The sequence below is a fragment of the Armigeres subalbatus genome, chromosome 2, assembly GCF_024139115.2.
Source record: "Armigeres subalbatus isolate Guangzhou_Male chromosome 2, GZ_Asu_2, whole genome shotgun sequence".
Taxonomy (NCBI): domain Eukaryota; kingdom Metazoa; phylum Arthropoda; class Insecta; order Diptera; family Culicidae; genus Armigeres; species Armigeres subalbatus.
Genome location: NC_085140.1, coordinates 344,610,260 through 344,624,780, shown reverse-complemented (window position 1 = coordinate 344,624,780; position 14,521 = coordinate 344,610,260). Strand labels below are relative to the sequence as shown.

The 14,521-nt window shown below is 42.2% G+C and overlaps 2 protein-coding genes across 6 annotated transcripts in view; one reads left to right on the top strand and one right to left on the bottom strand.

Annotated features, from left to right (window-relative positions):
• Positions 1-14,521, bottom strand: part of LOC134212875 (dedicator of cytokinesis protein 9) — a 329,834-nt gene that overhangs the window by 240,934 nt on the left and 74,379 nt on the right. The window lies entirely within an intron of this gene.
• The window catches only part of LOC134212878 (protein phosphatase 1L), a 143,409-nt gene continuing 131,487 nt past the window's right edge, over positions 2,600-14,521 (top strand). The window contains exon 1 of the mRNA XM_062691146.1: positions 2,600-3,209. Within this exon, the coding sequence (XP_062547130.1) occupies positions 3,149-3,209 (61 nt within the window). The 5' untranslated portion in view covers positions 2,600-3,148. The remainder of the gene's footprint in view (positions 3,210-14,521) is intronic.

Sequence of the window (14,521 nt, the reverse complement as noted above, 5' to 3'; positions counted from 1 at the left end):
AGTAGCCGGGCAACCAGTGGAGAATCCCCTGTCATAAGACGAGTTTGAACAATCCCATTGAATTCCACCACTTAATTGAATCCTGACAGATACGTATTTCGACCTCAACAGTAAGGCCGTCTTCAGTGTCTTGTACTTGACTCGACAAGTCGAGTCAAGTACAAGACACTGAAGACGGCCTTACTGTTGAGGTCGAAATACGTATCTGTCAGGATACAATTAAGTGGTGGAATTCAATGGGACTGTTCAAACTCGTCTTATGACAGGTGAAAACATTCCACTAAAAAGCTCAAAATAATTTTCTTATCAGTGGAGAATGTTGAAAGCTTCCAATATCTTGGTAGCCAAATGGCGTCAGACGGCGGTACCAAGATCGACATAGGCGCACGGATCAAGAAAGCAAGGGCTGCCTTTGCGAGTTTAAGAAATATCTGGAAAAACAGGCAGATAAGTGAACGCACCAAAATACGAATTTTCAACTCTAACGTGAAATCTGTGCTGTTATACGCTAGCGAAACATGGTGTGTATCACTGGAGAACACTCAACGGCTGCAGGTGTTCATTAACAGATGCCTGCGGTATATAATTCGGGCCTGGTGGCCTCACAACTGGATCTCAAACAACGAGCTCCATCGTCGTTGTCACCAGAGGCCGATAGCAACAGAAATTCGGGATCGGAAGTGGGGCTGGGTCGGCCACACTCTACGTAGGGTGGAAACGAAATCTGTAAACAAGCATTAGACTGGAACCCAGTGGGACATCGCAGCAGAGGCAGACCCAGAGGCTCATGGCGGCGAAGCCTCAATAAAGAAATAAAAGAAGTCGACCGAAATCTAACCTGGCAACAGGTTAAAGCGATAGCCGGGCATCGCTCAGGATGGAGATCTTTCAAGTCGGCCCTTTGCACCACCGGAGGTGTACAGGATCCATAAGTAAGTTACACAACGAACAAGCTTCCGAGTCCGTTCATTCGGATTTCGACGAAGTTTGGCTGCGGTACAAAGCACCCAAATCATCCCACATTGATCGGTTATTAAGTGCTGTGATCGACTTTAAAAGCAATCACATGTTTTAGCTCCAATTATGTTACATTCACTCTCGTTTTACTTATCTCCAATAAACACTGAATTGAAATTCATTTTTACCTTTTATTCCATCAAACATAGAAACTAGAAATACTAGAATAAAAGATCGGCGAAGACGCCATCTTGTTTCCAATCGAACTGTCAGAAGCGGTTCCATTTCGACTTGTTTACTATTTGCATTCATAAGAAGCAAGCAAAAAGTTCAAGTGCTGCCAGTATCATTGTCACGATTTCATGCATTTTCATATATTGCCATTTCGACAGTTTTTCACTCCGCCGGTCTCTGATTATAGGGTTGCTAATAGAAACCAAACTAAATTAGAATTATTAAACCATGAAAAATACTTAAGTTGTTAATATTTATAATTGTTATAACGGCAACAAATATAAATCGGTTGGACTTTGGACATTTTCGTAGGTACTCTAGTGATATTGTTTAATTCAAATTATTTGAATGGAGATTGAAAAGCTGAAACCATTTCAAAATTCACACAAATAAAAATTAGCTAGTGCTTTCGGTTTCAAAATATAAAATTCTTCCCAGGGTCTCTACACATATTATGTAAGCACTTTTGGGGAGAGGGGGTTGTCGTTTTACGCACCATATAAATAAAAAAATCATTTGTATGGGAAAAATCTTACATGGGGAGAGGGGGGTTTAAAAACCCAGAAAAAAAAGCTTACGTAATTAGTGTACGACCCCCCAAACACCCTAACATCTGTATGAGAAAATAGCATTTTCAATGTTACTGTTTCCCGCTTCCAATTGTATTAATTAATGCAAATCACCAATCAGAGTTTGATGCTGATTCTACCATACGTTCTTTTGTTCCTGAGGAATATTTATGTGCATAGAGATTATTATACTGCCTCAAATAAAAAATGATCATCCCTAACGTGACAAACACTGCTAAAGCAAGACATTTTTCGTAAACTCAGCAAAAAAACAGGGTTACCAATTTCTGCAATTGTTCCCCCCAGACAAAGTTTCAATTTGACAACCCTGTACCCCAAAATAAAAAATAAACCTCAATCCCGGGTGCGCCCCTTGCCAAGGTCGATGTTGGGATTCGCGCTTTTGTGGATGTGGCGACCCATTTCTTTTTTTTCCGGGATCACAAGCCTTTATCACCGAATTCAACTCAACGTGATGTTGGCTTGATGTCACCGCTTTCATACACTTAGTATACACTCGGACCGTATAAACAACACCACCACAGCCAACCACCTCGAATTGCCCAAGCAGCCAGCAGCAGAAAATCGTTCGAGCACAAGATCAAGCCAAGAGGCTTAGTACGGTGTGCACCGCGCCACAGTCCGATTCGCTCCATTTCCACCCCTCCGGGCCGTCGCGACGTTTGTTGTTGATTGTTACTTAGAATCGGGAATCTCGTAGTACACCCCTCACGGTCATACTCGCAGAGATAGTCGCTCGTCACTGACAGCCGCAGCGGCGGGCTCATCCTCTAGCAGCGAGGTCGTGTGCCCTAAGAATCACAACGTGTGCGATGCCGTTCGCGCGCGCGATCCCTGATGTATGGGGACTTATTTTGCTTAGTAGTTCCGCTGCAGCCTCTTGAGGAAGCTCGCAAACCCGGCGCAGGATCCATATCAAGCAATTAGCATTTTGAAACGGTTCTCAGACGATTACGTCGGTTTATCACATTGTGCAATAGAGGTGCGCGTGTGCAGCATAAGATCACTACCTTTTGCAGACGGTTAATTTTATCTAAAAATGTCGCGATCGTGGGCGTTTTGATTACGCTGAAAGGAACCAGACTGATCCGGAGAGAACTTGAGTCGGCGGCTAGCGAACGGTGACAATGCTAGTGAATTTGTGGGTTTTGCAACAAATACAGAAACAAAACGACAACGAACGGCCAAGTACTACGCAAATAGCGTTACCAGTGGACGTCAGTGAAAACAGTTACAGAAACAACAACAACAACAGCGACGGTAACAACCGAACCTAATTGTTGAGATCCGCGAGTCAGGTGCAAACTCGGAAGTGATTGTGGTAAAAGTGCAGACAAAAGCGAGAAGTGCGGAAAAGGTTTTTCAAAATGATGTGTCAGCATCATCATATGTTGGCGGTGCAATCGATCCATTCGAAGAGTGATTTACGTAAGTGCTTTTGATGCTGGCGGGATCCGCTGATAACTGGCAGAATCAGAAGAGCAGAAGACGCGATCGCGATAACCGAGCGTGGTGTTGGTTGGCAGCAGTATAAAAGATGCCTACCTACGGAGTCGGTGAATGTAGTCCGTTGACTGCGATATTATCTTGGCGGGTATCGTCGCCAGGGCGAGAGCCAAGAGCGTGCAAACATGTGCGATTTGTTTAAAAGCGAACTTAGACGTTTTTATAAATGTGCAATTGGTCAGCTGTGTACTTGTAAAACCGGTCTTTAAACGGAAATCCCAAGGCAACATCATTCGTGGGAATGAATAAATTGTTGTTTAAAACTCTAATGAAGGGAATTATGGTAAGCAAATGGTATGAGCAAACAATTGGGTAATTTAAAACAGATCTACATTTTGCAGCAGTCTATAGTCAGTCTTGTTAATCTTTTTATGCCGGGGATCTATAATTGAGGCAACACTAAATACATTCTTCTTTTTAGTAACGCAAAAGGAATAAAAAAAACATTTTTTCACCCATTGAAGGATTCATCTGATAAAACCTAATCGAACGATTCAATTCTTTGAGGGAATCTGATTTCACTGTGATTCATGTAATATACAGTACCGCGTTGATGTCACACTGTCTATCCCTGATATGTTAAGTAAAGTGTTGAGTAAAAACCTTAGTCATTGATTGATCGATTTTCCCCTGATTTACCAACGGCCTAGCTTATCTGAGGAACACACCAACGTTCGCAAGTGTCTGATTAAGTTCCATCCATGTCATAGCGTATCATAGACATGCCAACTCGTTTGAGGTCTTTTTCGAAAATTGGCTTGGAATTTTTGAACGTCTAACAAAGCGTAAAAGCACTTGGATCAAAAGTTTTAGTTGTAATAAATAAGCATTTCAAAAGTGGATGTTTTGATGACTTTACGACAGTACGTAGTTTCACCATATGTTCATGGAACCGACCATGGCCATCGGATATCGGAGATATTCCGGGTTTTTCGAAGGTAGGTTCAGAACCGTAAATTTGTGGTGGGTATTAGGATAAGTTGTGGTTAAAAACAGAATAATATTAGTAACCACAAATAAAGTAGGGCTCTTTCTGATTGGAACCATATGTTGAAATTCGAAATCGGACCAGAATCAAGTGAGATATGGCCATTTGTTTAGAATCGGTGCCGAAAGGGAGTTTTAAAAGGGACCAGGCCACAAATTCATTTGAATCCAGCTTTTTGACCGATCTTCCATTATGATTACATTCCAGAAGTCTTCTGTCACGTCAGGAATGAAAAACCAACCAAAAAGACGGATTCTGAAGTCGCTGGGGTGCCCCCGGGGAACTCGAAGAGGGGACATTTCAGTTTTGGCACCAAAGCTAGCCATTCGACGGTTCGTTTTTCATGGTCTTTTATCAGGAAGCGAGGTATGAGTATAAAATGGACCATTGACGGCTTTGACCGCTTCCGGGACCTACGGATTATCCCTGGGGAACCCGTAGAGGGGACATTTCAGTTTTGGCACCAAAGCTAGTCATTCGACGGTTCGTTTTTCATGGTTTTCTATCGGGAAGTGAGGTATGAGTATAAAGTGGACAATTGACGGCTTTGACCGCTTCCGGGACCTACGGATTTGTCCCCGGGGAACCTGTAGAAGATGACATTCCAGTTTTAGCACCAAAACTGGTCATTCGACGGTTCGTTTTTCATAATTCTCTGTCAGGAAGTGAGGTAGAGTAAAAAATGGACTATTGACGCCTTTGACCGCTTGTGGGACCTACGGATTGTCGCCGAGGAACCCGTAGAGGGGACATTTCTGTTTTGGCACCACAGCTAATCGTTCGACAGTTCTTTATCCATGGTTTCCTATCAAGAAGCGAGGTATGAATATAAAGTGGAACACTGACGCCTTTGGCCGCTTCCGGGACCTACGGATTATCCCCGGGAAATCCGTAGAAGGGGACATTCCAGTTTTAGCGCCAAAACTGGTCTTTCGACGGTTCATTTTTCGAGGTTTTCTATCAGGAAGTAAGGTATATGGATCATTGACGGCTTTAGACGCTTCCGGGACCTACTGATTTGTCTCCGGGGAACCTGTAGAAGGGGACATTTCAGTTTTGGCACCAAACCTAGATGGTCAACTGTGAAAAATAACAAATGCATCAAAACCAAGAAACGACATTTGTTTTGTTGTCTTTTTTCATAGCAACGAGCTTCTTCCGATGTACTATTCATATTAAATTTCCTTTCATTCCTTGATCTCTCCTTATCTCGATGGTCCTTTCAAGATGTGGAGAGGCGACTCTCAACCGATTTCAACAAAATTTGGGACACATGTTCTCTGTTCTAAAGATACTATTATAGGGAGCAGAAGTGTTATTGGCTAAAGGGTCTTATGCTTGACAGAAAGCTTTCTGGCCTCAATATGGAAAATACGTTTCAAAATTAAAATATCACAATTGAAAACAAATCGCCACCCAGAAAACGTTAAGTTTCAGGTGCCATTCTGTCACGTGCCAAATATAATTGTACCGAAAGTGACTGTTTTTTAATTTCAAATTGTAATTTAGAATCTAAAGGCTAGAAATCATTCATTTGAGAGACATGCAGGCCTTTTTCTGACGCGCTCAGTAGTTTCGTTGCAAAAGGCTTGGCCTTCTTCTAAGTGTCTCAGAAGCCTCCTTCCATTCAGTTCATAACCTCCTTTCTAGAGGTTCCGAATAATCCTACAAAGAGGTTTCGAAGCTTCCTACAAAGAGGCTCAAATGCATCTTACAAAGAGGCGCAGAAGCTTTCTTTTAAGATGCTCAGAAGCTTCAAGCTTCACGTTTATTTTTATTTGGGGTACCTCAATAAACGCAAAAGTTCGAAGGGGTACCTCTCAAGCAAAAGGTTGACAATCGCTGGTCTTCTTCTTCTTCTTCTTCTTCTTCTTCAATGGCTCTACATTCCAACTGGAATGTGGCCAACTTTACAACTTAGTATTCCTTCAGCATTTCCTCAGTTTTTAATTGAAAGCTTTTCTATGCCCGCTATTGCATGATTTATTTATTTATTATCAGACTAAGGCCGGAGTGGCCTGTGCTGCACATAAAAGTCTTCTCCATTCAGCTCGGTCCATGGCTGCACTTCGCCAACCACGCAGTCCGCGGAGGGTCCGCAAATCGTCCTCCACCTGATCGATCCACCTTGCCCGCTGTGCACCTCGCCTTCTTGTTCCCGTCGGATCGTTGTCGAGAACCATTTTCACCGGATTACTGTCCGACATTCTGGCTACGGGCCTGGCCCACCGCAGTCTTCCGATTTTCGCGGTGTGAACGATGGATGGTTCTCCCAACAGCTGATGCAACTCGTGGTTCATTCGCCTCCTCCACGTACCGTCCGCCATCTGCACCTCACCATAGATGGTACGCAACGCTTTCCTTTCAAAAACTCCCAGTGCGCGTTGGTCCTCAACGAGCATCGTCCAGGCCTCGTGCCCGTAGAGAACTACCAGTCTTATAAGCGTTTTGTAGATAGTCAGTTTGGTACGGAGGCGAACTCTATTCGATCGGAGCGTCTTACGGAGCCCAAAGTACGTACGATTTCCAGCCACTATGCGCCTCCGAATTTCTCTGCTGGTATCGTTATCGGCGGTCACCAGTGATCCCAAGTACACGAATTCTTCAACCACCTCGATTTCGTCACCACCGATAGAAACTCGTGGTGGGTGGCTTACATTGACCTCTCTTGAGCCTCTTCCTACCATGTACTTCGTATTCGACGTATTGATGACTAGTCCAATCCGTTTAGCTTCGCTTTTCAGTCTGATGTAGGCTTCCTCCATCCTCTCAAAGTTACGTGCCATAATATCAATGTCGTCGGCGAAACCAAATAACTGGACGGACTTCGTGAAAATCGTACCACTCGTGTCAATCCATACCCTTCTTATTACTCCCTCCAAAGCGATGTTGAATAGCAGACACGAAAGACCATCACCTTGCCGTAACCCTCTACGCGTTTCGAAGGGACTCGAGAATGCCCCTGAAACTCGAACTACGCACATCACCCGATCCATCGTCGCCTTGATCAACCGTATCAGTTTATCCGGAAATCTGTTTTCGTGCATTATCTGCCATAGCTGGTCCCGATCGATTGTATCATATGCGGCTTTGAAGTCGATAAATAGATGATGTGTGGGCACGTTGTATTCGCGGCATTTCTGCAATACCTGACGTACGGCGAACACCTTATCTGTGGTGGAGCGTTCACCCATAAATCCCTCCTGGTACTGCCCCACGAACTCTCTTGCAATTGGTGTTAGTGGGCGGCATAAAATTTGGGAGAGTACCTTGTAGGCGGCGTTCAGCAATGTAATTGCGCGGTAGTTGTTACAATCCAGCTTATCGCCCTTTTTGTAGATGGGACACACGACACCTTCCATCCACTCCTGCGGCAGAACCTCATCCTCCCAAACCTTGGTAATCACCCAGTGCAGCGCTCTAGCCAGTACCTCACCACCGTGTTTAAACAGCTCTCCTGGTAGTTGGTCAACTCCAGGGGCTTTGTTGTTTTCAGCCGGCCGATCTTCTCCTGGATTTCCTGGAGATTCGGAGCTGGAAGTCGCATGTCCCGCTATTGCATGAGTACACGCAAAAAATGTTGCGGTTGAGATTACTATATCGAGGGTTTATTTAAGAATATATCAGGGCGGTCCCGTAGCGTAGCACATGACCAGAAACCAAGGTTGGAAATATTATTCTATTCCTCCCCAAAATGCCGATTACAATGTAGCTAATTGAACCATGGCAGATGAAACTCCATTTCAAAGACTATCACGGTCATGCGATATGAGCGTACCTGATTTTGAGAACAAATATTAGCAGATTCCCGCTGAATCATGCATTTCCTGTGAAATCGCGGTTTGTATTCGAAAAAATAGCTATCCTAGGTATTAGTTCTGGAGAAAGCCGTTTATTTTGCGTGGTTCAGAATTAAGAAAATGTCATTTGAAACTTGAATTTTTATTGCTGGTTATCAACTGGTATGAAATTTGGAAACATTGTTTCACAGGACTGTGAAGAAAACTCATTTTCTTTAAAACCATCCAGAAATAGCATTTGTGACCATAACAATTGAAATGACAGTTCTGCCGACAAACAAAATATTCGCCTGGTGTTTTCAACGCAAATAAATCCCTTTATGTGTTCGATATCGTTTAATACTTACTTACTTGATGGGCTACAGCTCTTCGATGAACCTACGCCGAATGGAGTATCCTTCTCCACTGGACTCGATCCTGGGCCAATCGCTTCCAGTCGCCCTGAACATTGAGCGCCCTCAGGTCCTCTTCAACTGCAAAAAGCCATCGTGTACGCGGCCTTCCACGAAGCCTGCGGCCTCTTCCGGGTTCTCTACTAAATATTATCTTCGTTTGTCGTTCTTCCGGCATACGAACAACGTGACCAGCCCACCGTAGTCTGCCGTGTTGTATAAGCTTAATAATATCCAGCCCTTTATACACCTGGTACAATTCGTGATTCATGCGACGCCGCCAGATACCGTTCTCCTGTTTACCGCCGAGTATTGTCCGCAGCACCTTACGCTCAAACACTCCGAGAGCTCTCCGATCAGCCTCCTTTAACGTCCATGTCTCATGGCCGTATAAAGCCACCGGAAGAATCAGAGTAGTATACAGCGCGAGTTTTGTTTTCGTTTGCAGACTACGGGACTTAAGCTGGTTACGAAGTCCGTAATAAGCCCCATTTGCAGCTGCAATACGCCTTTTCACCTCGCGGGTAGCATCATTATCGCACGTCACTAATGTTCCAAGATACACAAATTCCTCTACCACTTCAAATTTTTCACCATCCAGCACTATTTCGCTACCACCACCACTAATGAACCCACGTTGATTGCCAGCGACCATGTACTTCGTTTTGCTGGTATTGATCGTGAGTCCAATTCTCGCTGTCTCCCTCTTAAAAGGCGCAAAAGCCTCTTCCACGGCACGGCGATCAATTCCGATAATATCGATATCGTCCGCAAATCCCAGGAGCATATGCGATTTTGTGATAATGGTACCGCTTCTTTGCACACCAACTCTCCTAATCGCTCCCTCGAGCGCTATATTGAACAGTAGGTTCGAGAGTGCATCACCCTGCTTTAATCCATCTAAGGTAACAAATGACGTCGATATTTCATCCGCAACCCTTACACTTGATTTCGATCCGTCCAACGTTATACGAATCAGCCGTATCAGTTTCGCCGGAAAACCATGTTCAAGCATAATTTGCCATAATTCATTCCGTTTCACTGAATCGTACGCCGCCTTGAAATCAATAAACAGATGATGTGTCTGCAAGTTGTACTCCCGGAATTTATCAAGGATTTGTCTCAGGGTAAACATTTGATCCGTCGTTCATCGGCCCTCACGAAAACCTGCTTGGTATTCGCCGACGAAGGACTCTTCAAGCGGTCTCAATCTGTTGAACAGAATACGGGACATAATTTTGTACGCCGAATTAAGGAGGGTTATTCCTCGGTAATTGGCGCACTCCAGTCTGTGCCCTTTCTTAAAGAGAGGGCAAATGAGGCCGTCCAACCAGCTAGCAGGCATTTCGTTTAATACCTTCATTAAATCAAATAGATCACTCTGATATAATTTCAAAGTATACGAAGACTAACATGAGACAATTATGCATACAAAAATAGCGAATAGGTTAGGTGGATTTGAATACATCGTCTTGTTCAGCCATGGCAGCAATTATTTCACTCAGTCATTCAAACATTTTTTAAATAACTTTTATTTCGCGTCATGCGTAACATTGGGAAGTACCAACCCCATCCCTACCTTTTAGTGTAACAAAAAAATTCTACGGAAGTTCCTTCAGAAATTCTTCTGAAAGATCCTTCAGGAATTTCCCCGGAAGTTCATTCAGGAATTCCTCCGAAAGATTCTTCAGGAATTCCTCCGGGAGTTTCTTCAGGAATTCCTCCAGAAGTTCCTTCAGGAATTCCTCCATAAGTTCCCTCCGAAGGTTCCTCCAGGATTTATTTCGAGGAACTTTTGGAGGATTTTCTGGAGGAACTTCCGGAAGAATTTCTGGAGGAACTTCCGGAGGATTTCCTGGGGGAACTTCGGAAGGAATTGCTGAAGGAACTTTCGGATGAATTCTTCAAGGAACTCTCGAAGCAGTTCCTCAAGGAACATCTTGACTAGACCTCTTCATGTTTTCAAAAAATATCAAGAATTCAATCGGTCAGCCCAGAATCACAATTCTCATGCTAAAATAAGCTTCCTGTCAAATTTTCAGCTAATTCGGATTGAACTTTGAGGTGGCTCAAGTCGATTTAGTGTTTTTGGGCTATTTTCAGTTTTGAAAAAAATCTTACTAGAAATATATACGCCGGAAATCATCGCAACAACCTCTATACGGAAGTTTTTGGTGTGCTCTACAAGTCTTGTGAACATTGCGAATCGTTCCGTTCACGTTTTGATGGTGTTAAAGTGATTTTCAAGCCATAAAAACACTGTTTCCCTTGAAAGTCGTTGTTCTACAAAATACTTGAATATATTTCAAATCATTACTAATTTATTATTTTATTATTCCTCTTTTTTCCCTGGATATTTGAGTAATATAATTGCCATAAATAATTGTAACTGGTAAATTCTTAAATATCAGAAGCTGAACAAAATTGAAAATAGCCGAAAAACACTAAATCGACTTGAGCCACCTCGAAATTTTATCCGAATTAGCTGAAAATTTGACAGGAGGCTTAATTTAGCATAAGAATTGTGATTCTGGGCTGACTGGTTGAATTTTTGATACTTTTTGAAAACATGAAGAGGTCTAATCTTGATGAATTCCTGAAGAAACTCCTGAACGACTTCCGGAAAGAACAACAGAAGAAATTCCTCAAGGAAGTTCCGAAGAAATTCTTCAAGGAGCTTTCGGAGGAATTTGTAAAGGAACTTCTGGAGGAATTCTTCAAGGAACTCTCGAAGGAATTCCTCGAGGAATTTCTAAAAGAAATTCTTGAAGGAACTTCTACAGGATATCCTAAACGAGCTTCTGGAGGAATTCCTGAATAAACCTCGGAAGGAATTGCTGGACGAACTTCCGGAGAAATTCCTGGAGAAATTTCCAAAAAACTTTCCGAAGAAACTTCCGAAGGAATTCTTGGAGGAACTTCCGGATGTATTTCTGGAGGAACTTCCGGAGGAATTCCAGAAGGAACTTCTGGAGGAATTCCTCAAGGAACTCCCTGAGAATTCTTGAAGAAACTTCTGAAAGTCTTCCCGAAGTAACTTCTGGAGAAATTTCTGAAAGAACTTCTAAAGGAACTCCTGAACGAGCTTCTGGGAAATTCCTGAAGGAACTTCCGAAAGACTTCCCGAAGGAATTTCCGGAGGAATTCCTGAAACTACTTCTGAAGGAAATTCTGAAGGAACTTCGGGAGGAATTCCGGAACGAACTTCTGAAGGAGCTTCTGAACGAACTTCCGAGGAATTTCTCGACGAACTTCCGGAGGAATTTCTTTATGAAACTTGCTGAGAAATTTCTGAAGAAAACTTCGAGCGAATTCCTGAAGGAACTTTCGGAGGAAGTACTTAAATAATTTCCGAAGCAATTCCCGAAGAAACTTCCAGGTGAAATTTTGTAATGAAGAGAAAAACTTTAGATGAAGTTCCAGATGATTTCTTTGAAGAATTTCAGGTAGAATAGGGCCCTCCTTAGCCGTGCGGTAAGACGCGCGGCTACAAAGCAAGACCATGCTGAGGGTGGCTGGGTTCGATTCCCGGTGCCGGTCTAGACAATTTTCGGATTGGAAATTGTCTCGACTTCCTTGGGCATAAAAGTATCATCTTGCTAGCCTCATGATATACGAATGCAAAAATGGTAACCTGGCTTAGAAACCTCGCAGTTAATAACTGTGGAAGTGCTTAATGAACACTAAGCTGCGAGGCGGCTCTGTCCCAGTGTGGGGATGTAATGCCAATAAGAAGAAGAAGAAGAAGAAGGTAGAATTTCCGAAGGAAAACTGAAAGAATTCCTGGCGGAGTTTCTGGTGAATTATTGAAATTTTGGTTGAAATTATTGAAGACTATTTGAAGTAATTTCTACAGGATTTTCTGAACGAATTCTATGCAAAACCGAAGAAACTTTATTTGGAACTCTTAGGAAATTTTAGGGGAAATGTCTGAATGATTTTTCTGATGAAGTTTTGGTTGTGACTTTCTAAAGTTTTCCATGACGGACTCTTGATGGACTAGGAAGGAACTGATAGAGAATTTCCAGGACCAATTATGGAAGATTTTCAGGAGGACTATCTTGAATGAATTTACGGATGGAACTGCTTTTGGGGCATTATCAAAACGTTTAGCAAATCGGAGATCGTAGTGTGCCGCGCGCGAATGAAGACGTTCAAAATTCTCTGCGTCCGTGTATTTTTTTTTCTTCGCTCATCCGTGGTTTCGGAACATTCGGCTGTCTCAGAATCCTACATTTTTTATTTATTTGTGTTTTGCAAATATTTTGTCGTTTCTGATTGCGATTATTCCGATAAACCATATAGTGTTCAAGTGTCGTGCGTTTTGACGATTAGATTTAGATTAGAAGAAATGTATGTGCTGCTACTGTGAAGTGTATACTACTATAAGTTTCCTGGATCTTGGTGGTCGGACCATGAAAGACTGATTTTGGAAAGGAATCAAATTTGGTGAGATCAACCCAATAATGTGTTTTTTGCAGTTGTTATTTCAAATACACCTATATAAGAGTAGTGTTATTTTTTTCAAATCAATGTCTTTTCAAAGCTTTTGAACAGCCCTAACCTCGAAGAGCAAAAATTCAGAAATGCATGTTTTCCACACTAATTTCCATACATAATGGGCGCGGCTGGCTGGGCCAGTTCCGCATGGTCGGGATGCCAGAATCTTGATTTTACTTGATTAGATGAATTGAATGTTTCTTTTTTTCAGTTCCGCCCTGCTCTAATGTAGGTCCATCGTAAATTAATTGTACTGAGTAACATGACTCATACAAGTAACATTTCATATTCTTTTCCTCCTGTAAGAGAAGATCCATTAATAACCTAACGCAAAAATTGGCTATTTTCAATCCCCCTACCCCTCTATGTCACATTCGTGTGAACTATCCGCAAGGTTTGTTTGGGTCGTTACACTTTAGACAACCCCCCTTTGAGCGACCATAGCCATTGCGCTTCGGCATACATTTTTAAAGCAGCTATTGCATCTTTGAGTTCAATTTCAACTAGCTGCATCGTAAATTTTTAATTACGGAGGAGTTTGGGCAAACATTTTTCTATATTTGGTTTTTGAGCCTTTTAGGTCGTTTTCTTCGTCAAATACTTCAAATAACACTTTGTAAAATGTTTAGTACAATTATATTAAAAATGCATGGTTGATTTTTGTATTCGATAAACCTGGAGGAATCGTTTTGCTCACTGAGTAGAAAGTATAAATTTGGTAAACTTAGATTTGTTCAACGAATAGTTGTTGATAGATAGAGGCTAAGAAATCGCCTGTAAATTATTTAAAGAATAAACTGTAAATAAAATAGATATTTGCATACTCTTTCGACAGCCGGCTGGCAAGAGTTTAAATAAAAACAGGTAAACAACATAGTCTGTGGGTCGAATTGCCAGCTTGAGGCAAACCTCCATGACCTACCTTACCCTACCCAACCACCAACTCCGTAGAACTTATGAGGGCGTCGCCAAGTCGGGGGCCTCTCGTAAGTAAGTTCTACATCAACATTTCCTTTCCTATCCCTAGTTACGGTAAAGATGGGCGTGGCCGGGAGTAGTAATCCTCATGCTTATGCAATTTTTATCTTAGATTGGAATCAAGGGTAACTTGATTTCCGATAGCAATCTGGATAAAAAATTCCATAAGAAACATGAGTATCACTAGTGTCCAATCTACGAAGTATACCGTAACAACGCTAACGCTAACGCCATTATCAATACGTTTAGCAAATCCTGAAGGATTTTTATTGCAAGCTTCTAAGTGATATTCAGAAGAAAAAAAAACACTCTTGGAGGAATATTGATAGAAATTTCAAAACGAATTCTTGGATGAATAGAGAATCTCCTAGATGAATTTCATACGAAATTCTTGGTGAAAAATAGTGCACAGGATTATACAATACCATAAGATACATATGTCCGCCCAAAAGTAAATTTCGCTATCCGCTCTGAGTTCACTAACTGTATCTACTGGTGTTTTATCTATGACGCTAAATACCATTTCAAATATACCCATTTTAACTAAAATAAAACAGGTTCGTCGACCATGTCTTG